The sequence below is a fragment of the Brachycentrus maculatus genome, unplaced genomic scaffold, assembly GCF_059751285.1.
Source record: "Brachycentrus maculatus isolate JH-2025_06_01 unplaced genomic scaffold, ASM5975128v1 h1tg000125l, whole genome shotgun sequence".
Lineage (NCBI taxonomy): Eukaryota > Metazoa > Arthropoda > Insecta > Trichoptera > Brachycentridae > Brachycentrus > Brachycentrus maculatus.
In genome coordinates this window covers 234,956-262,784 of record NW_028280878.1, presented here as the reverse complement: position 1 = coordinate 262,784, position 27,829 = coordinate 234,956, and the positions used below count along the sequence as shown (strand labels likewise).

Sequence of the window (27,829 nt, the reverse complement as noted above, 5' to 3'; positions counted from 1 at the left end):
CATGACTGACCTTTTAAATAACAACATCAAAATATTTCACGCGAACGTCTCCTAAAGGTCTTCGACCCGTACATTGTACCATTCGCATTGTACACAGCACGACTCCTGTAATTAAGCGTTTTAATTCCGCAATTGTAATGATAAAACCCGGGCAGTCAATAAAACATGGAAATAAAACAATGGAGATTCTATGAATATGTATCCCATATAGAAAATGTGTAACTGTACACAACATATGTACGATACAAGTCGACCGAAGCGACCAATTTGTCATGGGCTGCGGATACACTTCAATTGCATTCTGTATGCAAATATGGAAGAGTAAAGTTTTATGATTTAATATATTCATTCGGACTAGTTGTGATATGGTGCATTTAGTTTTTTTTGTATCGGTACGACTGACTTCATTTGCGCGAAACAGTGTATTATGTAAAAATATAGGATATTATAGCATTTGAAGATTGATATGAGAGTTGTATCGCTTGTGGTGTAAAGGTGTAGACTGACCGGAGCATTTCGTCATAACATAACGTTGTAACATCGCTCGCGGCGATCAGCAGCGAGCATCCGAAACTATGGATGGAGCGCTCGGCTCGCTGTACTGACTGCCTGAATGCTCGCATCGTAACGTGTTACGTTACGACGAAATGCTCCGGTCAGTCTCCACCATAAGAATATTGAAAAATCTATATGCCAAATGAAACTCAAGGGTGAAACTCTCAAATATACCTACAAAGTTGCGCGAGAAGCCACACGTATTGTCAATTGGAATTTGGCATTATATATATATATATATATATATATATATATATATATATATATATATATATATATATATATATATATATATATATATATATATATATATATATATATATATATATATATATATATATATATATATATATATATATATATATATATATATATATATATATATATATATATTTTTTTTTTTTTATTATTTTTTTTAAAATAAACTCTTTACCTTTCAATAACATTTTTTTTCAAAACCATATATTTATTTCAAAGATAATCATATTTTTTAATACAAAAACGGTGTTTAAAGCAAAAAATGCAATGACGTTAAATGTTACCTGAGTTTAAAGAAAATTAAGTTGCGGAATATGAAAAATTCACTCTTTCTGACTTTTATCCGCACCATATGATGCATAGGGCACTGTATCGCATCGACGCAGTTAAACTAATAATTAAATTAATCATTAATTACAAAAAGGCAAGGTGATCGGTTCTGCTCTTTTGTTACTAGTCCAGGGTAATATTGAAAAATATTATAGTAAAAAAACATTTTTTCATTTTGACGCCCTCCCCTGGGAATCGAACCCGGGATCTCCAGCATGGTAGCCAAACGCGCTAGCCACTACACTATTGAGGTGGACAAAAATAGGTTTCGGACTGAACTAATTTTTTTTTGTACATTTTACGAGTGTAAATATACGAATAATAAATTTTTAAAATTAGTTTTTAGATAATCCTAAGTGACCAACTCCGCAGGGTTATTAGATAAATAGAATGCCACACCAATCTGTATTTGCAAACAATCTGCGCCTCTTTAACATTAACGCATCTCGTCATACATACCCGTCGATCATTCCGACTCCTGACCTGACCACTTTCTAGTATTTGAAATAGGTACTTGAAAAAATTATGTATTATTATATGAAAAGAAATGTTAAAAAATAAATGCCTTTTATACCATAATATTCTTTTTTACAATGTTATGTAAATAAATATAATTAATGCCATTCATCATTGAAGCAAAGAAACTCATTTTCGTTCTGTAAACAATATACGAGTATGTATTATATATACACACTTTCATAGAAAACAGTAGCTAATTATATTTTTTGTCACTATCAACAACAGCCGTAGAAAGTCGAAGGAACGGATGTGCCAACCATAGTTATTAGCGTTGCTAACATTTGTAGAAGGAAATTTGCAATACGAGATATAGTTGTACATATTATGACGTTATATTTAGACACGAATATGAAACGCTTAAAAGTAAAAAAAATATTCAAAAGAATAATGATCGGTCTTAAAAAAAAAGTGTGATTTGGTTCTAGCGATTCATAAATATTTATTATTATTTATTCTATAACACTGAATTTTTATTTGTTTTATTTAAACTTCATGTACAGAAAATAAATAAGTACATTATTGTTTATTGCTAAAAAGAAATATCTTCCAACCGACCAAAAACAGACTAGTGATATTGATCAAAACGTTTGATACCATATAAGTATAGCTGTTTGCAATCAGAGGGTAGATAGTACTTGAACATTTAAAAAAACATATATTACAAATAAAAAGATGGTAATAAGGAGGGCAAAGGAAAAAGGGAGTTTAGGAAAGGAGGTTAGAGGGAAAAACAAAGGGAGGAGGTTTGATGGACAGTTAGGATTCTAATGATAAATAGTAATGTCTCAGACGTTTTTTATTAAAGAAGCTGCATTTTTTATAAAGAAAGGTAATTCATTCCATAGTCTGGCCGCTTGGACAGAGAAGAATTCGCTCACTCCTTTCAAGAACGTCATAAATAAAAAATCGTCAATTTCCAGTTGTGCATGTTTTCGGAATGCCTAGGAAATGTACTTTATCCCAGCAATAGACGCATATTTTTAACTAAATACTTACCCGCTACAGGGCAGAAGGTGTTCTTTTTGCATTTTGAAGAAAAGTTATCGTTTAATTATTTTTTCAAATATACTAAATATTTTTCAAATGGAGAAAAAACCGTCAGGTTTTACTTAAAAAAGATCAGTAAGTGGCTTGATATTTATTTTTAAAATATTGTATTATCTTTTTAAACTTTAAAAACGTTCTCCTGAAAAATCAAGTTTTTTTATTTATCACGTTCTTGAAAGGAGTAAGCGAATTATTCACCCTACGGATCTAATATCAATATTACAGTAAAACCTTGATATAATGGGCAAATTAGGGGGAGCGAGTGTCCGTAAAAAGTCGAAAGTCCGTTATATAAAAACATGTAGGATTAAAAAATATGTAGTGTTGAAAAATCACTCATAACATTTTGAGTGTGTCTAAATACTACTTTACAAATCTGGGTTTCTCAACTTAAGAGTCATTTTTACATTTTTGATATATCAAAATACATTAAGAAATTTTTTGGAGTCAGTGTATTTACAGGGCTTACAACTTGTACTTAATGGGCTGGTTATGTGATCGATTTATATACGTGCAATATTCACCATACTACCCATGATTGATAAGCACACTACTCTAATTTTTGGAACTCCTAGATATACTATTAATCTCATGGCACAGTACATATAAGTTCAAATAATTGTTATTTGATTATTTTTTGTGTAAGAATACATTTTCATGGTCTATACAAAGTTACTAGAAACTTCATTAACTAATTAATTAACCTTTCTCAGTGGTTTTAAAGAGTGAAAAATAGCCAAATACAAAAACATACTTTTTTTTTTCGACGATTGGCCAATTTAGTTTTCACCCCTTCGTTTTATAAATTTGTTGTGAATTCAAACCGAAACATTGCAAATAAAGAAATCACTCGCAAGATCAATGGTACCTACTTCAAAACTTGGTAGGTACTCGCAGATAGCATTCGTTGCAAGTTCACAAACCGGTTGGGTCGGACAGCGTATTTCCGTTTGCGCGTTCAATGGAAGGCAGTACTACCTCCAAACCAAAACAGTTTTAGGGAATATTAACATAAACAGCATGTTGACTTCACGGAACGCGCCTCGACTCGCACAAGGGTTTGTAATGACATATGTCGCTCACTCCTTTCAACCACGTCATATATCAAAAATCGTAAATTTTCAGTCGTGCATGATTTCGAGATGCCCAGAAAATGTACAATATCCCAGCAAAAGCGGCATATTTTTAACTTAATATTTACCCGCTACAGGGTAGAAAGTGTTGTTTTTGCATTTTGAAGAAAATGTATTCTTTAATTATATTTTTTAATATAATAAATATTTTTCAAATGGAGAAAAAACATTCAGGTTTTACTTAAAAAGATCTGTTGCACAGTAAAAAGTTCAATAAGTGGCTTGATATTTATTTGAAAGATATTTTATTGTATTTTTAAACATTAAAAACGATCTCCTTAAAAATCAAGTTTTTTATTTATATTTGATGTTGTTGAAAGGAGTGAGCGATGTGTTAATTAAGTTAAACAAAAAATGATAATTTTAAGGATTTTATTGTAGCGTCAAAAATAAATCAACATACAATTTGATATTCAGAAATTGATTCAGCAGTTACTTTGTGGCAATATCTATCCATTTTTAATTTTTACTTAGTAACTACCACTTAGGAAAAAAGTTATATTTACCAAGTAACACTTCAATTAAAAATAAAATTGGATGTTTTTGTAAGGTGGCGCTAACATGCCTAAACAATTGTTGAAACAATTATAATAATATTCAAAATACATTATATATTATAAACAATATACGAAACAACTGTCACAGATTTTTTGTCTTCAGGGTTTTAAAAAAAATGTTGTAGACTAGAAATAAATCAATTAGTGTTTGATGAAGTTTGTTTGAAGAAACGTTTGAAGTAATACAATGCAGTTTTATAAAATAAACGCGATTAAGTCGATAAATAAACTAACTCAATTCAACTACCATATATGTACATGACGTCAAGAGTTAGCATGTGAAATAAGTGTCAATCAAAAGATAAATACAACTGATTAAATTTGAATGCCTAGTATGGTTGTCAATACGTTTTAGTGAGTCCTTAGAAAATAAGAGTCCATACTAGCACCTATTGCACACGCAAACGGTAATACGCTGTCCGGCCACTAGAGGTTACATAACAAGACTCCGAGTCAGAGAAGAAACTGTGCTTCACAAAACAGTATACACAAGAGGAAGAAAGGAAGAAGAATGCAGTTGTGTTCGCATGTTGGACTCCTGGCCTTACCTTAAAAAGCATACCACATATGGTACTATGTATTTTCTTAGATATTTCTTTACTATAAACTGTTCAGGCAATAACAAAGGAAATATGAATAAATTTTTATCCCATAAATAAACAGAAGTTTAGTCCAAATAGTTGTTCACAAAATCTGGATTATCTCCTATTACAGGAATTATTTTCATATTATTTTTTGACATCTCATCAAGAGGATGAAGAATATGGAAGTCTGGGCATTTACATTGTCAATAATGGGTAGAATTGGTGAATGTTTCACGTGTGTAAAGTGATCACTTAAACCAGCCTATGACGGTCGTCAGCCCCGTAAAATGCCCAGACTTCCATATTCTTCTTCATCTTTGATGAGATGTCAAAAAATAGTAAGAAGTTTAGACCAATGTCATACAAATTTGATTACTTTTCTACGGATAAATAATTATCAGTAGAAAATTTGAAAAAGCGAAAATATGAAGAAAATGAAGCGTTGAAAATATGAAGAAACGAAGAATGTTTGCAAAGACAGAGCGGTGTGGCGTTTTGTTCTCTCTGCCTACCCCTTCGGGAAGCGGTGTGATGGTTAGTTATTTAGTGAGTTTATCACCATAATTCTCCAGGATTTGAACCTGGTATCTCGATTTTAAATCAATGTGAACAAAACAATACGTTTTTTGCATTGCTCTTGTATTTCAAATACTCGAAAATGGTCAAGTCAGGAGTCGAAATAATCGACGAATGTGGAAGAGGCGCAGAATGTTTGCAAAGATAGAGTGGATTCGACAAATAAAACTTAAGACGTTTATCCAATTATTTTGCGTTTTGATGTTTGATATTCATCGTGTGTGGATTTTGATGTTTGATATTCATCGTGTGTGGATTTCGATGTATGAAAACGCACAGAAAACCGCCAAAAAACTTATTATAATTTGGATATAGGCAATGTGTTGAGCATAATTATCTAATGTTGACAAAAATGTCGAAACCGTTGTGTAAAGTGTTGTAATTCATTATCGCTTACATTTCACAAGTAACTAAGTACTCGTAGGTATATTTATTTAGTAACCATGACAATGTTGCCCCACCTGGCATAAAACCATCAGTATGGAACGCTGATAGCAAAAATTATGTTGCATAGGTCTTTGGTCAACTGACGAATGATACCGGGGATAATTTTAAATTATACTAGAAATATTTAGCATAAAAGAGTCTACCTAAAAGATGTATAGTTTTTGATAGGTTTTTTTTTAAATAATATTTTTATTACATATTTTATTTATTTTTTAGAATTTTTTTATAAGGAATATGCTATTGTATAAACAAGAGATGGTAAATATTTAGTAGGATATGCATATTTTTTAAAGTAAAATTCAAAACAAGTTTTTAATAAGAAATATGTTATTAAATATGTTATTAAATAGATAGATTTCATTATTTGGTTCGGCAGTCACTTAGAGGTAATATCTACCAATTTTTTTTATGTCTATCCTTTAGCGTTAGACCAACGATATTGTTATTCCCTCATTATTTTATATTTTAAACGCTCCTCAGAAGTCTTCTTCTTCTTCTTCTTTTGACCCTTATCCGCATCCAATGGTGCATAGGGCACTGATTCGTTTAAACGCAGTGTTCTCTTGCTCGTTTCTTATATGAAGGCAAAGTGAACAATCGTGCGCTTTAGGCATCAGTCCAGGGCAATATCAATATAAATATTAGAGTGTAGTCACAAAAAAATTTACTTAATATAACCCTTAGAATCGAACCCGGGATTTCCTGCACGGAAGTCGAACGCTCTAACCATTACACTACGCAGACGAATAGAAAATACTTTACAACGGTGAGATATTTTATTTAATCGTTGATAAACAAATTACAAATTAAATATCTGGGAAAAAATGAGTGTTTTAAGATTTTATTATGAATTATTTGTATTTTAATGATTACACATTAACTAAAATGAGTAATACGGTAAAGAGAAATTAATAATCATAGAACACTTCACGTTTATCAATTCGATACATCGCGGCTTTACTTCAAAGAAAAACCTTTATTCTTTGGCCCTATGAATAATATTCGATAACAATCTATTGATGCGCAACTCCAGTCGAAACATCCGCAGATAAAATATTATAGTTTCGATAACAGGTACGATTAACGAGAAAACCGTTTGAGCCTAGAACGAGGTCTCTGTAGGCCTCGATGTTGCGCCCTTTTTCTAGACGGGTAATCACAATTTTCCAGGTATTTGACCGTGTAGATGTGGAATGTTATTTGCTGTCCAGTTTCTACCAGAATGTCAGCTTTGATATTCACACCAGTAGTTAGAAACTGTACATAACTGAAGTCACGACGAGCTTCGGGCGACGTTGACTTTCTAGGAAGAAGTAGGTATGTAATGAATTACTATTATTGATAATGAAAACTCATAAAACATAACGTTTTCTATGCGTAATTACGAAATCGTTAATTTATTAAAATTATTATTAAAATGAAGGGTTTAAACCAAGATAGAGCCCATTGAACTATGTATTCAATTCAATAACAAGAAATAATATAACTGTGTGTATATTTCTGCGAACGGTGTAGAGCGCTACAAGACTCGAAAGTTTGTTAAAAATAATATTTTATTATTTATTCGTTCGAAATTAACTTTGTGAAATAAAATTGATTATTTTAAAAGTTAACACTTGTGTAATAATACCACTAATTGAGTTTTATTTCATTACACATGACTAGTTTCGAAAAATTCATCCATAGGTCATTACTGAAACTCTTAAAAACTAATGTTTTAGTAATGACCTGTCCATGAAAACAACTGTAGTTTTCGAAACTTGTCGTGTGTAATGAATAAAACTCAATAAGAGGTATATTGCAAATGTTGAATTTTTTAAATAAAAATCATATGGTTATCCATATGATAGACAAAAATAATAATACATACATATTTATTTTTGTACGATGAGATTTAATGGTCCAACTACCTAAAATCTAAAGAGAAGTTTTAATATATTACGCTTCGTAATTATAAAATCGTTTGGATAAGATATTCTGCAATATTGTTGACTTCATAACAAAACAAGAACTATGAAAACTAATTTCAATAATATTTATAGTTTTAATTGTGACCTAACTTATTAAATTGAATGTTTAAACCAATTAACGAGACATTTCTCTTATCACTTAATTAATTTTCTTCTTTTAAATAATTATTGTAGCATAATACTATTTTTAGGATGCAACTCATTTTTAGATAAATATTACGCGAAATAAACTTTGCACAGTGCCACGGTAGCTGAATTATCACCATAATAATTTTATTTGGAATTTAATTACTAAATACAATTATATTTTAGGTATATTTATACGAACTATTTCGAAAAATTAAAAATTAAATATTCATGGCACGCTATCAAATTTCTTAATAATTATTGTCATCTGATGAATAATGCTAATCCATCTTTAGATAGGTAATGATAAAAAACAACATCATAATTTGTTACAAACAAATGTAACAAATCATTTTAAAATAATTTTAATAACTTTTTTAATTTTTAAATTTAAACAAGACTAGTTTCGAGAACTATAGATGTTTTAAATAGATGAAAATACAAACTGTACAATAAGTAAATACTTATATACATATATCGCTCACTCCTTTCAAGAACGTCATAAATCAAAAAACTTGATTTTTCAGGAGAACGTTTTTTAAGTTTAAAAATATAATACAATATATTAAAAATAAATATCAAGCCACTTATAGAACTTTTTACTGTGCAATAGATCTTTTTAGGTGAAATCTGAAGGTTTTTTCTCCATTTGAAAAATATTAAGTATATTTAAAAAACTAATTAAACAATACGTTTTCTTCAAAATGCAAAAACAACACTTACTACCCTGTAGCGGGTAAATATTAAGTTAAAAATATGCCGCTTTTGCTGGGATATGGTACATTTTCTGGGCATTCCGAAAACATGCACAACTGAAAATTGTCGATTTTTGATTTATGACGTTCTTGAAAGGAGTGAGCGATATGTAAATAGTTTGTAATTTTACCTAATGATGAGAACATATTAAGTTGTTATCGAAACTAGTCGCGTTTACATTAACAAACTAAAAAAGTGATTTTTTACATTTGCAATTTTTCTATTTAAATAATTTTCTTATTCCACAAAATTGCCAAATCAATAAAATTTAAGTTACAAAAATACAAAGAGAAAAGCCAACTGAAAAGTATAAGTGTATTAAAATTAGTCGCTTTAAATTAGACAAAACGTATTTGATTTATTAAGTAGTATTTGAATAGGTTTAAATATTGTGTATTTAAAAAAAATAGACTGTATAAAATACTCTAATAATTTTTTTAAGCTCATTGATTTGTAAGATTATATTTATAAATCATTTACTTGAATAAATAGGTTAAAGATAAAATAAACCAAATATATTTTTTTTAAATAACAAAAAGATGGGGTCGGGGTTTTTTTGGACCAGGACCATTCGGGTCAAAAAAAAACTCCCGAGTTTTTCTAATCTACATAAAACAGAACCAACTTGATTATTAATATGTATAATATGTGCAAGTTTACAATGTCTGTAAACGGACGTAAACTTTTTTAAAACTACCTACTGTTAATTCGCAATTATAAAACTTTCAAACCCAACAAAATTTCCCATAAATGATCATCAATTTGATTCTCACCTGTTGGTTTCTTCGTGGGCGTGGGAAACTAAACAGCCGACAGACGCTGTCATATGACAGAAGCACCGACACCGCACAATTTTGACACAGGTTTCTTACATAATCCAACACGCACACAAACAATCTAGAATGTTTATAGATCCATTTCTTACCACGCAATCGATTCAACTGATAAATTTTGGCGGTAAAGTTAAAATGAAATCAAAAAGACTGTAAACATACACCGCGAAACGCGCTGGACGAACACGACATACTCTGTGTTCTATCTTTTTCACAATAATAAAAAAAATCTAATAGGCAGGTAGCTAAGTGCAAGGTGTGCGGCCGATCGCCAACCGCCGAGTTGCGTCGAGTGGGGATAGATCAACCAAATCTATTAATGAGTAAGTAGACACTATGCCAAAAAATTACCTTCATAACTACCATAATAAATTCAGTTCATAATGATGAGCGGTTCTTTTTAAAAATAAAATGAGTAGCATTTGTTGGAAAAAGTTGGATTGTTTTAAATTTATCAGGTATACAATTCGCTGATATGCGGTGATCTAGCGGCAGTAGTCAGAACTAAAATGTTGAAGGCGCTTTGTTTGAATATTTGTACAATAATTAATTTCATCCAGTGCCATGTCGCTCACTCCTTTCAACAACGTCATAAATAAAAAAAACTTGATTTTTCAGGAGAACGTTTTTAAAGTTAAAAAATATAATACAATGTATTAAAAATAAATATCAAGCTACTTGTTGAACTTTTTACTGTGCAACAGATCTTTTTAGGTAAAACTTGAATGTTTTTTCTCCATTTGAAAAATATTTAGTATATTTAAACCAATAATTAAACAATACCTTTTCTGCAAAATGCAAAAACAACACTTTCTGCCTTGTAGCGAGAAAATATAATGTTAAAAATATGCCGCTTTTGCTGGGATATAGTACATTTTCTGGGCATTCCGAAAAAACGTACAACTGAAAATTGACGATTTTTGAAATATGACGTTGTTGAAAGGATTGAGCGATATGTATAATGCATGGTGAACTAAAGTTTACGGGATTTAAAATTAAGTTCATGGGGTTTTAAATTTTATATACCTGCTGGTGGGAGGATTGCTGTTCCAAAACTAGCATTAAATAATAAGCTGGAAGATTGGTAACATTATGACTTTATTAAAATTCTTATAAATACAATAATTATTATCTAGTATGTCGGATTTTTAACGAACTAATTTTATTACGATAATGAAGCAGCATTGTTCGTTCTGTTCATTCCATACCTTCCATTTGACGTCATAGACTCCCTGAAACAGATACAAAAATGATGAGAATCAATAAAACATTTTGTACCAATATAGGATTTAAATCAGATGGCAGGGGTAGGAAACTAGCGGACTTTAAGCTGTATGCACTATCTAGGCTGCTCGGATACGGCCTTTTGACTTGTGACAATTATTTTTTAAAATATCTGCACATATTTTTGATCGCCTCCGTAGTGTAATGGTCAGGACATTCTACCGTGCTGGAGGTCCAGGGTTCGATTGCAAAGGGGAGTCAAATAAAGGAGGGCTGATCATCTTTCCTTCACGTGATTACGATCAAGATAACTGCGTTTATGTGATGTAGTGCCCTATGCACCATCGGGTGTGGATAAGGGTTTGATGAAATATGTATAAAATCAGTTTTAGCATGTTTGTGTCCGCTAAGCCCGTAAAGTAGTTGATAGATTGTATAATATACATATGTAAAACTCTTATCACAATAAATATGAAATTTAATCTTTAGGTGTATTTTTTCTTAAAGTTGTTTTAAAATTACGTTTTATCTATTTTCATTGAGTTCAAAGTATTTGGTTTACAAGGGGGGGAGGGGGTGTCTGTTAAATCAGATAAATGAATGTGTCATTAGAAATGAAAAGGTTCCTCAATCCTGTTCCAAAGTAAAGCAGGTTAGATATTAATATGCGCCTCTCTCCCCGCCTATGCAATTTACCCAAAATGTATTTTTGAAAAAAAAATATACTGAGCATAAATTTTCGAATGATATTCTAGAGAGTTGAGGGGAGAGAGGGAGAGGAAATACGTACCATAGAACGGGACTACTTGAACTTTGATGTGTTACTTGAGCCCAGTACAAAAAAAAATTAGATCGTGGTATCGATCGAAGTATCGTGACAATAAGTGTCGCTTGTCAGGGAAACAATGAATCATGTCGATACCCTCAATATTGTAGACCAAATACAGATTTAAATATTTTTGTACTGGGCTTAAGTAACACATCAAAGTTCAAGTAGCCCTGTTCTACGATACCAAGGAATAATGATATTAGGATTCCAATGAAAAAATAGTCATTTTTCACGTTTTGAAAGTCATGAGAGATGTATTTGAAGATGTAATTTTTTCAGACTCTTTTCAAAATTTCGACGTAATTTTTTTCAAGAAACTTACGGTTGGGTGATTTTTGTCAACGACGAGATCATAGGAATATGAAGTCTTTGCTCCCGATGAGACTGGACATTTGAGATTGTTACAGGCGTCGGCACCAACTGTCGGGAATGGTATGTCCAATATTCCCCCAGTCAAATATACTCCTTGGCTGATTTGCTGGCCAGAAAATCCTGAAAGAAGACCACCCTATATTAATGCCTGTGTTAAACAAAATCATTATTTTCTCTAGTTAATTACTGTCACTTATAGCACTCAGGAAATATGTACTAAAACATAATGCAAACGAATCCCGATTCGTGGATTTAAGTACGACATTAAGTGGACGTTAAGTACAACATTAGTTTTTTCTAAAATTGTTCAAAATTTTTTAATCAGCTTAAGCGATTGGTAAGGGTAGTTTTTAGTTTAATACACTCAAGAAATATTTTACGGAAAAAATGCAAACGTATCCTGAAATGTTTTATTGAACGAGATTTTTTTACGACAATAAGTCAAAAATTAGTTACTTCTATAATCGTCCAAGAAACATGAAAAAAGCTTAAACGATAGATGACAGTATTTTTTGTAAGGTTTAAAAATTAAATTTCAAACAGTTAACTAAAAGGCAAAGGTGAAAGAATTTGACATAAAAAATGGTTGTAGAATTTTTTTCCACTTAATAAGTCATAAGTCATACGATGTACTGTATTGATGATAAGTAGCGTTTGAGGGATGTGTTTTAATATACTTTTACTATCTTCGTTGTCTTTTTTTATCTTTTACTGTTAAACACATTTCGAGATATCTAAAACATGACGTGTGATAAATTGAGATAGGTACTTCTTCTTTCTGACCCCTATATCATCCTATGGTGACTTCAACCGATGCAAGGTGATCAGTTTTGCTTATGAGATACACATTGTGGGTAAAGAAAATAAACAATAAGTTCCAACAGATATAAACCAAGTTTGTAAAGTTTAAGGTGAGACCAAAAAACATAATTAAATTAATTTTTATGCAAACTATTTTGGAAACATAAAGCTTCCATTAACGTTTCACAAATCAATCATTTATTTCTACCTCAACTTTTATCAAATTGTCTTGTTACAGTGCGGACGTATTTATTTTGATATTCATACATTATATATAATTAGAGCACTTAACCTTTGGCCCGACTGTAATTTCATACGATATTTACAAATTAAATCGGGCACTCCAATATTTGGGTTCATGAAACTCGATATAGATAAATCGTTGACAAATAATATTATTTACCATGTTTTAGGGGTATATCAAAAGAGTGCGGGCGATATGAACACAAATTGATAGTGAAATATTTACAAATTTATACTGACCCAATTTTGTAACCACTAAATTAATATGATTTTTTCAGAAGAGTTAGAAAATGGATAATCGTGATGGAAAAAAATCGGATACAATAATTATTAAACATACTTAAGTAATAAAGTTGTGTCCATTCCACTATTTGGCGGATGTATATACATTTATATATAATTATTTATTATCATTTAGTTTTGCATTACAGTAATCGTTGAAAAACGCGATAATTAATAATGAATTAAGTGAAAAATTCATAAAACAGTTTACAATTCCAAATTCGTTCGTGTGTTAGACTTGCATTACCCGGATTAGGGTTGAAAAAATATATAATTTTATATATATATATATATATATATATATATATATATATATATATATATATATATATACACATATATATATATATATATATATATATATATATATATATATATATATATATATGTATATGTATATATATATATATATATATATGTATATATATATATATATATATATATATATATATATATATATATATATATATATATATATATATATATATATATATATATATATATATATATATATATTGTAGAAATACATTACCTTCTCTTTTTATTCTAATAAATGCATATCATATTACATCTTTTAATTGAAATTAAAAATGAAAAGATCTTAAGGGTACAAACCTTAACCACGCATACTAGTTCTTTTGGCTGGATAGAAGATAGTATTTTACAGCAACAAGTCCATCATTGTACAAGAAGTTTAAAAAATCAAAAGTTTTACGAGAATTATTATATTTTATGTACTTGTATTTGTATTTTTAATTTTAATAAATAAAAAAATGGTAATTACCTGGAGTGAAATCAAATGATATGGCGGCAGTTTTACCCTTTTTAAGTCGACAGGGTGCATCAGTAGAAGCCTCTTTACAGGGGTTTATGTTAACATTGTTGATTTCACACTTCGTTTCTGTAAACAAATTACATTATTCAATCACAAATATCTACTGCAAATGATCTTTCAAATTTGCAACGATCAATTGAAAGATCCTGATACTAGAAACGCTTTTGTGAAAATCTCAACAGATAGTCAAAGAAGTCTAAAAATCGGTCTCTGTTGTAAAACAGGATTCTAAATCCTATGACAGATCCTAAAATAAAAATTTCAAGTGATTGAATGGGAAATTTCCCACGTACCTTGCAGTATCGGAAAATCAAATTGAATTAAAACAGGGCAAGAAAAAAATACATTAATAAAATATTTTGATGTCTTGTTGTCGTTGTATACATGATTTATTAATTTATCATATTCGGTAAAATCTGTAAGCGTCAGATTCAAATGGGGGTTTGTCTAAATATGGCTCAAATTAAGCTTCAGCATATTAGTGGTGAAGTTTAATTTGAGCCATATTAACCACATTTAATGGTTTTTAAACCATAATGACATATAAAGTGCTGAAATATTTTCAGAAATGACTTAAATAGTCATAGGTCGTCGACATTTATTATTAAATATATATATGTATATATATATATATATATATATATATATATATATATATATATATATATATATATATATATATATATATATATATATATATATATATATATATATATATTTATATATATATATAAATATATATATATATTTATATATATATATATATATATATATATATATATATATATATATATATATATATATATATATATATATATATATATATATATATATATATATATATATATATCCTCAATTCTTGATTTTCGTCATAAAGAAAGAACGTAAAAATAAATGATTATTTAAACGAATATAAAATACATAAAAATACTATTTGAAAAGATTTCATCAAAAGTTTCAACAATTTCTAAATTTGTTGCTATATTCCTTAATAATTAAATTTTATATTGTGGGTAGATTTTTATTATTATTTATACCTTCTCCAGGGCATAGTTGAAATTTGACATCTTCTCCGATCGCGACTTCTCCCAAAACCAGAAAACAGCACAAAAAGAACCAGGAATTCATTATTTAGAGAAAATTAATCTAAAATACTGTATAAAAATAATTGATGTCACCCGTGTTTTCAGACGTTTGGCTCGTCGTACGGTCACTGACCAATTGCCCTGTGGCTTGGGGATTCGTATACTCTTCGGACATTCCGATAATTGTTCCGTGAATGTGGATACTCGTTCGGGTTCAAGTGCTAAGCGATAAGGAGAATACTTATAACTGAGCGAATCGGTCAATTTCTCAATTTCTCGGTACAAAGGGTCGTGTGATTAACGTAAACATTCTAAAAAAACGTTATTCTTGATTACCGTCTCAAGAAATGTTGAGGATTAATTGATCACAAAATAATTGGGTATAGTAAATGGAGGCGTCCGCCTCCGTAGTGTCAGCATGCTCGGCTACCGTTCTGGAGGTCCCGGGTTCGATTCCCAGGGAGGTTTAAAAAATACAAGTGATTTTTTCACTCTAATATTTATTCAATATTACACTGGACTGGTACCCGAAGTGGAGGACTGATCACCTTTCCTTCATGTGTAATCGATCGAGATAACACTGCGTTTATATGAAGCAGTGCCCTATGCACCATTGGGGTGCGGTAAGGGATTTATTATTATTATTATTAAATGGATATTAACTACTACTACTACTACTACTACAACTACCATCACGCCGTTTCTGCGCATGGGTAGGCAGAGAGGATGGACCGCCACACTTTTCTGTCCTGACATAAACTCCTCGCCTCCTTCACATCCATACATCTAGTCATACATGCCCTCCGATTACGCAGACTTTTGACACCGCCAGATTTTAGGTTCTGATTGATCTGGATATTAACTATACCCGTTTATTGTTTTATATTTTATATTTTGCCCTGTGTCAGTTGTTTATTTTTGTTTAACTGTCTTATTTGTGTTTCAAGTCTTGTTAACCTTAATCCCATGTTACAAAATGAGAAATGATAATTACTCATTAGGAATGATTAAAGAAAACACTTCGTTTTTTACCACTTGAGTTTTATTATAGACTACATGTTTCAGAAGTTAAACTTCCATCATTCAGGTCTGTATAATAACATGAGTTATTATACAGACCTGAATGATGGAAGTTTAACTTCTGAAACATGTAGTCTATAATAAAACTCAAGTGGTAAAAAACGAAGTGTTTTCTTTAATCATTGTAACATGTTTTACCACAAAGTTAATGCCGAAACAATAAATAACATACTCATTAGGAATATTATATATATGATTTATGTTTATAATATGTTTTAAAAATAAATATATAATTAAAAATGAAGGAGACAAACGAATTATATGCAAATTTTGACTGAAAATTTTCTGTTCTATCTTTTATGTCCTCGAAACTTTTTAATTTTTAGAAAAAAAACCGTTTCTTCCATTAATCAAACTTTAGAGATTTATAAACTAGCCAACAAACTAACCATTGAGTTAAAGGGGTTAGCAGATAAAATATAATTCTACATCACTCTGTCTTTACTAACTATTTTCGTCTCTTCCCTGGCAATAATGTGCCCTCACCGAGTTTTCTCGTGCCGAGGGCACATTTTACAAAAATTATTTAAATGATGCGATCTATTTCAGATCCGGGCACTTCTATTATCCACTTATTAACACCCCTTTTGGGGATAAATGCATGAAGTTTTATTCTGCATTCAGAGAGGATAATAATATCGAAATCTTGACTTGATTTCTTAAATATCTTCTTCTCTCTCATACGCACCCAATAGCGAATAGGGCACTACATTAAGCTGATGTAATATTTATTCAATCGATAGTTATGTGAAGGCCAGGTGATCAGTTAAATTAGTTAAGATACAAGTAAGTACAAGGCTAAAGGTAAATAAATATTTGAACGAAAATATACTTTGACTCTCCTTGAAAATTTAAATAAATACACACATCAAAGAAATTTTTATCGAAATGAAAAAAAAACTGAATTGAATCTAAACGAGTTATTCAAATTTCATTGTCAACTCATTACCAAAGCTTATATAAGCTATATAATAAAATAACAACTATGTAATTTTTTCCACACGAATTTAATTTGACCAGCAACCGGGTTTCGTCGTAACCGATATCACCAGTCTGATGATGTCGGTTACGATGAAACCCGGTTGCTGGTCAAATAAAATTCACGTGGAAAAAATCACAGTTACTATTTTATTAACAACATTTTGATTTGTGTCCAAATACTTGTTCACAAATCTGGATTATCTCCAATTATAGGAGCTATTTTTATATTATTTTTTTTTTACATCTCATCAAAGATGAAGAAGAAAATGCCGCAAATGCCCAGAACATATTTTTCTTCATCTTTGATGTTATTTTATTGTATAAAATGCAGTTCCACTAAGAAATGTCAGTACAAAACTTAAATAAACAATGGTAATAACTATTGTATATTGTAGTATTATTTTATGACATCTCATCAAAGATGAAGAAGAATATGGAAGTCTGGGCATTTACGAGGCTGACGACCGTCATAAGCTGGTTTAAGTGATCACTTTACACACGTGTAACATTCACCAATTCTACCCATTATTGACAACCACGCTACTCAAATTCTTGGAAGTTCTATATATATGAACCAAATTAGAAACCTTGTTCTTGAATTACTAGAACTTCACTACAGACATCTATTGGTTAGATGTAAAGAAGCTTTTTATTAGTATGTGAGGTCCTAATAAAAACTCTTATATTATATCTGAGAAACTCTTATATTAGGTATATTAGTATTAGAACTCTTATATTAGTATATTAGTGAACAAGTATTTGGACACACTCAAAATGTTGTATATTGTAGTTGTGAGCTAGTCTAGTAAGTCAATAAAGTAAACTAATTTAATAGAAAAAAAGTAAAACTTCAGTTTTATCATCACTTGACATCACGACCCGGATATCAATAATTTGTTTTAACAATGTTTATCGATAAGTTTTAGCTAACGTGCAAGCATACAAAATTTTAGAAGGGAAAGTCCCTAAGTAATTTATTTTCATATACAACAAAATCCATTCTCAGTAAAATTATGAATTAGATTCTTTAAACATTTACCAAGATTTAGGATAAAGGATTTATAAATAGAATTAATTGAAAATATAATCACTTAAATTAAGAAATATAATAAATGTCATAATTAGGCATTTTTATGAGTTAAGAGCATATTTTTATTGCACCAATCTTACCAGCCTTTTTTTTCTAATATCGCTCACTCCTTTCAAGAACGTCATAAATCAAAAAACTTGATTTTTCAGGAGAACGTTTTTAAAGTTTAAAAATATAATACAATGTATTAAAAATAAATATGAAGCCATTTATTGATCTTTTTACTGTGCAAGAGATCTTTTTAGGCAAAAACTGAAGGTTCTTTCTCCATTTGAAAAACATTTAGTATATTTCAAAAAATAATAAAACAATACGTTTTCTTCAAAATTAAAAAACAACACTTTCTGCCTTTTAGCGGGTAAATATTAAGTTTAAAATATGCCTCTTTTGCTGGGATATAGTACATTTTCTAAGCATTCCGAAAACATGCACGACTGAAAATTGACGATTTTTGATTTATGACGTTCTTGAAAGGAGTGAGCGATATGAACAAATCATTTGAGTGACGAATTGTTTTGAAAATCTATTGTTATTTGTTGCGATGATTATTGTAAGCAATGATTTTTTAGTTGAAGCTTTAATTCTTTAAAAATAGGAAAATTGTGCCTTTTTTATTTAATCAATCACATATTTAATTACAAATCGACATCATTAATACGAAGTTTCTTTCAACATTTTGATAATGATGGCTGAAAATGTAATTACATTTCAGGACATTCTTCAAGTGATTCATTCAGGGGACAGGAGGGGGAGAAGGAATCTGTTCTTATTTTATACAATTTTTGGGAATATATAATTGTTTCCAACATACAACATTTTGAGTGTGTCCAAATACTTGTTCACAAATCTGGATTATCTCCATTATAGGAGTTATTTTTATATTATTTTTTGACATCTCATCAAAGATATATAAGTTTCCAACATATATTTAAAAAAAAAATTACTTTATCGGGACCCTTACCCTAATAATGTATGTGAAGCATTGTATAGAGTTGGAAAAAGAAGGATGAAAGATGACAGAATGCTGCAAAATACGATCTCTTAAATAATTGTGCGGAGAAATAATATATAATGGATGTTCGAATAAGAAAATAATGAAAGAATGCAAGGCCGAGATAGTATTATGTAATAAAACATATAAGAAATGTGTGCTTTCTATTTCTTTCTGTTCCATTTAATCAGAATGAGCCATAGCAACGCTTGACCGGTCACAGCTTGTTAGGAACCAAAAATAATACCTACTCTTGCGTGAAATTAAATGTCCATCAATAAATCAAGTCAAAATTAATGTCAACAGAAATATAATCAATTTAAAATTTAATAAAAAAATATGTTATTTTTTTGGATACCTCTAATATGTTATCTGTAATGGAGTACAATAAAAACAAAACGTTAAGTAATATTTCTAATATCAGTGTGTACTCACCAATCTTCATTGGGTGCAAAGTCAGGACGTTCAGTACAAAGTAAGGACGTTCGGTGCAAAGTGAGTATGTTGAGTGCAAAGTTACAATATGATAATAAACTAATTTTATTTTCAATAGGACCTCGAAAATCAAGAAGTTCCAAACTGTTTGTTTTTAAATAATACTTGATAATATTATAATGTAAATATTTTTCTATTGACAAAATGAGTATGACTGATATTAGTAATTTTTGGCAATCATTTTCCATAAATGCAATCATAATGTCAATAAGAACGTAAAATGTACAGTAAGATAAATAAAATTGATAAGTAAACTTTCATATTTCCATCTCAGTAGACTTCTTCATCTTTGTTAAGATATCAATGAAATCTCAATTAAAACACAGTGGAGTAGAATGTATGAACAAAGACTTTTGGATAAGTAAGTCTAAAAAAACATTAAAATCATGATTATATTTTAGGCGTTGTAGTATGTAAAATAATTTGGGTAATCTCACATGGAAAAAAAAACCAATTGGTAAAAGAAGGTTGAAAGTAGACTAAATATGCAGTTGAAATGCAATCTCTCTGATAGATGCTCGGCAAAATGATGCATTATAGATGTTGGAATGAAGACATAAGGAAAGAATGCAAGGCTGAGATAAGCATTATCAATATAAATAAGTAAATGTGTGTTGGCAGTCTGCCTCCCTAGTGTAATGGTCAGCACGCTTGGCTACCGTTATGGAGGTCCCGGGTTCGATTCCCAGGGGGGGGTCAAATAAATATAAGCGATTTTTTCATATTTATTCAATATTACCCTGGACTGGTACCTGTAGCGGAGGGCTGATCACCTTTCCTTCGTGTGTTAACGATTAAGATAACACTGTGTTTATGTAATGCAGTGCCCTATGCACCATTGGGGTGCGGATAAGGGATTTAATTAAAAAAGTGTGTTGACATGGTTTGGGCATGTGAATTGAAGAACATTAAAAAATGAGACAAGTGTGGTTAGTAATAGAAGCAGAGGATGACACGGGGAAACTTGGCATGATCAAGTATTTCAAATGCTTGAAAGTAGTCAGATCAGGAGTCGGAATAATCGGCGGGTATGTATGAGGAGTTACATGAATAAGGAAGTGATATTGATTGCAAATACAGATTGGTGTGGAGTTCTATTCTCTCTGTCTACCCTCACAGAAGCAGCGTGATGGTTAGTTAATTAATAGTGTAATTTAATGAAAACAGTTGAATATTTGGTACAATGACACCTTTTATTTATTAAAAATACAATGAGTATAAAAAATGTTCTAACAACTAAAGAATAAGCTAACATACATTCGATATTTTTAAATACATTATTTATTTTTACATTGAATTACTTACAGATAAATTATTTAAAAATTATTTGGATTTCAAATTTAATATTATTATATCTATTCAAAAATATTACACATATTTTGTTTTTTACGTTAAATATGTGATGCAAAGTGTGTAGTTAATATGAGCACAATAATATTACTAAACTAATATGGATTAAAATAAATGTGTACAGGCATACTTATAGGTACTAAAAACATAAATATAAATTATGTACAATACATCAAATCAACATGCTACAGGTAATAGATTTTACTCAGATTGGTAGGCAGCATCTAAATGAAGTTTAATGGTGCTCTGCTCAGAACATCTGAAATGAAGATCTTAAGAGCCATAACAGGGAAAGTGTACGAAATAAAGATCAGTCAGACCTGTAAAACTGAAGATATGATCTGATGGAGCAAAAACAGAAGAAGATTTTAGATGGACTATGTGGATACAATAGACATTGTTGGGTAATATATCCAAAATTAAACAAGGTTTATTGGATTGAATTCTACATTTATTTATGTATATGTTAATATGTGACGCGTTTCGTCTTATTAAGACATTATGTGTTGGATAATGTCTTAATAAGACGAAACGCGTCACATATTAACATATACATAAATAAATGTAGAATTCAATCCAATAAATCTTGTTTAATTTTGGATATATTACCCAACAATTCAATAAAGAATTCTACCAACTGTCTGCAGTAACAATAAATAATAGACATGTCTAGAATCCCGAACATCGCGCTAAATGAAATACCACTAGGTCATCACCTCCCCGGAAGACCACAAAAGTTATGTAGGGACAGATGCATGTCAGTATCCCAGGAGTAAAATTTTCTGGAAAAACAGATATTGAATCCATAATAATAATTATAGTTAGAAGATAGGTGTAATGATTAAATAGTGATATTTATTATAATTTTGGATAATTTATATATCGCCATTATCATCGAATACTGCCTAAAGGTGTTTTAAAAAATATCCTCCCAGGCAGGGAACCGAATCTCAGTCTCCCAGTCCAACAGTCCATGGGCAGGGAAACTGACCACTATACTATCGAGAGTTTTGTATGTAAAAAAAACTATATCATCCAAAAAAAACTTTTTAAAAATTAGTTTTTTTTGTCCAACATTTGAAAAATTTCAATTGGAGTGTAAAAAACTATTAACTGGCATGAAATAAAGCTGAAATGAAATCATCTAGGATTTTTTATTATTGAACCCCCCTACACATATGAACGTACGTGATACACGCGGATTATCTTAACCCAAAAAGATATCTGTTCCAAAAATATTTCATGCGTACCGGATACATTGACAAATTTTTGTCAGGTTTCATACCTGACGATATTTTGTGACAACAAACGTTGTGATTTTTTTGCTTGTTTATAAAAAATATGTCTGAAAATAACCCGAAGATAGAGTGGTTAATATATGTGTATTGTTATATTTTCAAGTGATCATTGTTAAATTTATTATAAATATAATGAAATAGTTCAAAACCTCTGAAGTCAGTATTTTTTTGTAATAAAAGTACACATCATCTCTTTTATATTTTATCATTTAATATTGAATGAAGTGAAGGGGGTTATCGGAATATCATCAGAAAAATAATGAATTTAAAATAATAAAAAAAATTCAATTGTACTTAGAGAAACACAATAACTTGTCGTAGAGAGATGACTTCCTACAATATTGACTTATTAGTTTATATTTTAAAACAAATATTACTCGATTTTTAAATAGTTTTTATATTAACTTATAAGATAATTGTGATTAACAACATTTAAAACCAAATATGTATGTACTTTGATAAACAGATTAAATAAAAAGATGATTAAAATACTAACAAATCTAACTTCCTTTTTACTATTTTTCAATTGGTGTGTTTTCTTGATTATCTTGCTATATCGAGGTTTAGTATATTAAAAAATCTTAAACTCGACACTAAAAAAATATTGCATCATATCTTTGGTCAGTCAATTTAAAAAATTGTGTAATCTAATTAAATTTTTGTACAGCTATGCACATAATAAAATGATTACTTTTAGGAATTTATTAATAAAATGTATATTAAACCAACTGAGATATGATTAACATAATTATGTTTTAATTAATTATGCAATGAACTCTGGTTTTCTCGGTTAAACTTTTTATAACATTTGATAGCAATTTATTTATATTTGTGAAATTAAAGTTATTCATCAGCAGTTACCATGCAGATTTTACAAATAAAATACTAAAAGGACTACTGTATACACGCATATGTTTTATTATCGTCTATTACATTCATATGTTTAATTATAGTTTAGAACTATATAATGAGGTGCAGTTCCTGAAAATTATTTTACTTTAAATCTTTGTTTTTTTTCAGAAATAAAATAGAGTAAATTCTGATAATTGGACCACTGGTGTATTGGGAGGGCCACTTATTTGGCCCAAATCTTAAGAAATAGAATCCATGCCAAAGGGTCAATAAAAATAAGCAGTTTTCTAAATGAAATGCAATAAAATTTATAGTTTGTTACTCTCAGTAGCAAGCAAATTTCATTTGTTATAGTACTATTGTTTTTGTATTTATTTTAAAAATATGTTATTTATATATATATATATATATATATATATATATATATATATATATATATATATATATATATATATATATATTCAAATCAATTTGTTCAATTTTACGTTTGCTTTGGTTAGTTGGATAAAATATTTCGATCCCATTGTGCCCCAATTAAGCGGAATCGACTATATTATATTTTTCATATACAAATGACATTTGCCTCCGAAAAAACAGTTATGAACAATTGTGTAATGTGGTTTTTTGCAAAGTTAAACCTATTAAATACACTGTTTCATCCGAACACTTTATTTCAATATATTACATACATACTTGTACTAACATGTATATTAAAAAGGTATCATTTACGCTTTAATAAATAATATGTACAGGGTTTGAAATAATATGAAAACATTCATTTTATTTGTTTAAAATTATTAACTACAACAGTACGTTTTTAAAAATAATTACTCTGATTAAACTGAAATTTAATTATATGTACGATGAAGAAGAATCACATTTTATTTTATTTATCTCGAACATGCATCAGTATACACTGATGTCCCATTCATACTGTAGATCTGTTCTATGGGATACCATGAAAAGAATTAGGTACCTATGTAAAAAAGTATTCTAAAGTAAAAGGAATATGGTCGTTTTTGTATATCTATATAAATAAAAATGTAAATACTGTTTACATTCTTTTAAATTTCACCAGACTGAGTAATACATAGTCAAGTACAATTATTTTAAAAAAATACGTAAGAGTGAAAAATCTGTTTTATTTATTTTTATTCCCCTGGAAATTGAGACTTGCACCTCTAGTACGGTTGTCAGTTGCAATAATTACTACACTTAATTTCATCATGACTAAAAATAAAGTAAAGGAATTTTCGATGTTCATATAATTAGGGTAGAATCTATAATTTTGTGATTATTTATTACATTTTGTTTGCTAGTTTAATGTGATTATATCCTATTGTTTCTGCTATTCTTACAATATACAACGACAGATGAAGATTAAACTATGCAAAGAGTAGTGTGTGAGGTATTTGTAGGGGGAAGGGCTAATCGGGCTTCATGAAGGATCCGAAGTCTCGGTCCTAAAGGAACTCCTAAGGTCCGAAGTCTTTCTTCACCCAGGAATGGTAGTTCAGCAGCGCCGACTCGCTCTTTTTCCAAAAGCGGAGCATATTTCTAAAAATAAATGAAACATGACATTAATATTTTTGAAATCTATATTTATATTGACATAAAGTAGTAATTTTTTTTAAAGACCCAATGGGAACATTTTTAGAATATCCAACATGCTTTATCATCAAGATTAATTGATAATTCAGCAAAGGTAAAGAACTACCGTAGAACGGGGCTACTTGAACTTTGATGTGTTACTTGAGCCCAGTACAAAAAAGAGATTTAAATCTGTATTTGGTCTACAATAATGAACGTATCGTGACAATAAGTGTCATTATTGTTGACCAAATACAGATCTAAATATTTTTTTGTACTGGGCTCAAGTAACACATCAAAATTCAAGTAGCCCCGTTCTACAGTATATTAGGATAAAAATATAATGCTCTGGGCATTTCCAAGGCTTACAGCAATTATCATTGTTTGGTTTAAGTTATAACTTTATACCTTGCTAACCCTTATCTGCAGCCAATGGTGCATAGGGCACTGCATCATAAAGAAGCAGTGTTGACTTGATTGTTATGTAAGTAAAGGAAAAGTGATCAGTTCCGCGCTTCAGGTTGGGGTAGAACATATTATATAAATATTACATTGAAAAATCACTTATTTTTATTTTGACGACTCTGAGAATCTTCAGCGCAGTATCCCAACATGACCATTACACGGTGAAGGTAAATTCACTACTAACATAAGTGATATCTTCATATACTGTGTAACATTCACCATTCACATAAGCCATAAATTAATGCATGTGTAACATTCACCATTCATATACAGTGTATTAAGTAATCACTTAAGCCAGTCAATGAAATTTAGAAAGCCTTGTAAAATTGGTCAGACTTGAGACCAGAGATATTGCAGGTTTATGCGCTGATTGAAATGAAATTTTTGACATTATTTGGTACATAAAATTTGGTCAGAGAGTATTTTTGTTTTAAATTTAAGTTTTACTTAGTAAATACCACTGTTTCGAAAGTCGAATTTAAATTAAAAATAGATAGATTTTACCACAAAGTGACTGCCGAATTAATTGTTGAAAGTATTTTTATTAGTGAATCCATTGACATACTCTTAGAGGTGATCCTATGCCATGGCTGTGTATGAAAGTTGGAAATTAAATGGAGTTATATATGATTTTTTTTGAAAATAGGTGCCTGAGGCGAATACTGGGTATAAAATGGTATGACTTCGTCAGGAATGACGATGTGAGGAGAAGAACTCAACAGCCTCTCATACTGAAAGTGGAGGAAAACCTAAAGAGGAGAAGGTGGACATGGTTGGGACATCTCTTTAGAATGCCACCTGAGTGCATCAACCCCTTATGTCTCTTCTTCCAACCCCGAGGATTCCGGCGCCCCGGAAGGCCGCTGACGACTATTCACCGACTATACTCAGTGGAACTTCGAGACGCTGGACTGACCTGAGAGGAAGCCAAGGAGATAGCGCGTGACAGAGTGACTTGGAGACGTCTCGTGTTGGCCATATGCTCCACCTAGGGAGTGAACATGGAAAGAAGAAGATATGAAAATGTAACTTACCTCATATCCTAGTTTCTTCAAAAACATTCGCAGTAATGGTGGCTCATCTCCAAAGAACTTGGTAAGTTTTTTCACTCTACTGGGATTAGCTAAACTGTTGGCATCCATCCCGCCGAACCCATTACTGGCAGGACAGTAACTGGTATCCATGCGGGGCATTGATTGGGATCTGAAACAGAATAGGATTTATACAAAACATTTTAAAATTACTAGCGATACTACCATTGCGCCATTTCTCTGTAGAGGTAGGCAGAGATGGAACACCATACTCTTCTGTCCTGACATACACTCCTAGCTTTCTTCACATCCATACATCTAGCATACATGCCCTTCGATTAAGTAGACTTTTGACACCACCAGATTTTACCTTTTGATTGATCTAGTCGTGCAATTTTTCAGTCGTCCTCCTTCAGCTCTCATGTTCACATTCACCAAATATACTTTCTTAGTCATTGTCTTGTTATCCATTCGCTCCACATATCCATACCACTTTGAAGAACATATTTAATTAATTTGAAAAAAATATATATTGTATATATACAGGTTTCAAGAATTAATGCAATATGGATGTTCAATAATGGGCAAAACGGTAAACGTTACACAAGTGTATAAAGTGATCGTTTAAGCCAGCCAAATGCCAGGTCATTCTATCTTCTTCCATATAAAAGAGGGATGATAGATGTTTCATATCAAGTTGTGACACTTATAATATTGACATCTCATGCATTTGACATTATTGATGAACAATTGCCTTTCCTAAGGCAAAAAACCTAAAATCTTCAAATGATAATAGTCAAAACAAAAAAAAGCCAAGAGAGGTGAGCTTTTAATTTTTTTTTTTATTGCGGTATCCTCTCTTCAAGTCTCTGTAAAAGCTTAGAATGTCTGATATAATTTATTTTTTTTGTATTGTATATTAAGTGAGTATAGAGTGAATTGATTTAGTATATTTATATTTTGTGTTTCACTCAAATTAGATAGATATAAATAAATGAGAATGACATGCAGTGATTTTCTTTTTACATAACCCAATATTTTATTATTGGAATGTACAAACCTCTGTTGGTTTCTTAATGCTGTGATTTCTCCCCGGATATTTTCCATTTCCTGTATCATGAGATGCTGAGTTCTCATTTCACTAGAGAGATGGGCCACGGAACGAGCTAAAGTTACCACATGGGATTCAAGACGCTGAAACCTTTTGTTGATACCCTAAAAACAAAAACAAAAAACAATGATTC

The 27,829-nt window shown here is 30.3% G+C and overlaps 3 protein-coding genes across 11 annotated transcripts in view; all 3 read right to left on the bottom strand.

The window, feature by feature from the left end:
- The window catches only part of LOC148309395 (echinoderm microtubule-associated protein-like 2), a 139,185-nt gene extending 129,258 nt beyond the window's left edge, over positions 1–9,927 (bottom strand). For 3 of the 6 annotated variants that reach the window (XM_088260154.1, XM_088260155.1, XM_088260156.1), the window contains exon 1: positions 9,632–9,898. The gene's annotated coding sequence lies outside the window, so the exon portion shown is untranslated. Of the gene's footprint in view, positions 1–9,631 lie in introns of all 6 variants that reach the window. The other 3 variants (XM_088260158.1, XM_088260153.1, XM_088260157.1) reach the window with 3 other exon arrangements.
- An 845-nt stretch (positions 9,928–10,772) lies between these two features.
- LOC148309394 (MD-2-related lipid-recognition protein-like) lies at positions 10,773–15,504 on the bottom strand. Its single transcript, XM_088260150.1, has 4 exons — positions 15,315–15,504; positions 14,227–14,343; positions 12,067–12,236; positions 10,773–10,923 (listed from the first exon to the last, which is right to left on the bottom strand). Exons 1-4 carry the CDS (start codon positions 15,403–15,405, stop codon positions 10,840–10,842), a joined length of 462 nt encoding a protein of 153 aa, XP_088116276.1. The 5' UTR covers positions 15,406–15,504; the 3' UTR covers positions 10,773–10,839.
- An 8,456-nt stretch (positions 15,505–23,960) lies between these two features.
- The window catches only part of LOC148309393 (uncharacterized), a 121,501-nt gene continuing 117,632 nt past the window's right edge, over positions 23,961–27,829 (bottom strand). For all 4 annotated transcript variants that reach the window (XM_088260163.1, XM_088260165.1, XM_088260161.1 and 1 more), the window contains 3 exons: positions 27,646–27,800; positions 26,589–26,757; positions 23,961–25,056 (listed from right to left, as the gene is read on the bottom strand). In XM_088260163.1, the coding sequence (XP_088116289.1) occupies positions 24,880–25,056; positions 26,589–26,757; positions 27,646–27,800 (501 nt within the window). In that variant the 3' untranslated portion in view covers positions 23,961–24,879. The remainder of the gene's footprint in view (positions 25,057–26,588; positions 26,758–27,645; positions 27,801–27,829) is intronic.

What these genes read in the sequence shown, in the direction of transcription:
- LOC148309394 (XM_088260150.1), bottom strand. Translation starts at nt 15,405, where the DNA reads ATGAATTCCTGGTTCTTTTTGTGCTGTTTTCTGGTTTTGGGAGAAGTC. An exon ending in TCAACTATGCCCTGGAGAAG is followed by an intron (nt 14,344 to 15,314) that starts GTATAAATAATA and finishes ATTTGTTTACAG; the next exon opens with AAACGAAGTGTGAAATCAAC. An exon ending in TTGACAAAAATCACCCAACC is followed by an intron (nt 10,924 to 12,066) that starts GTAAGTTTCTTG and finishes TATCTGTTTCAG; the next exon opens with GGAGTCTATGACGTCAAATG.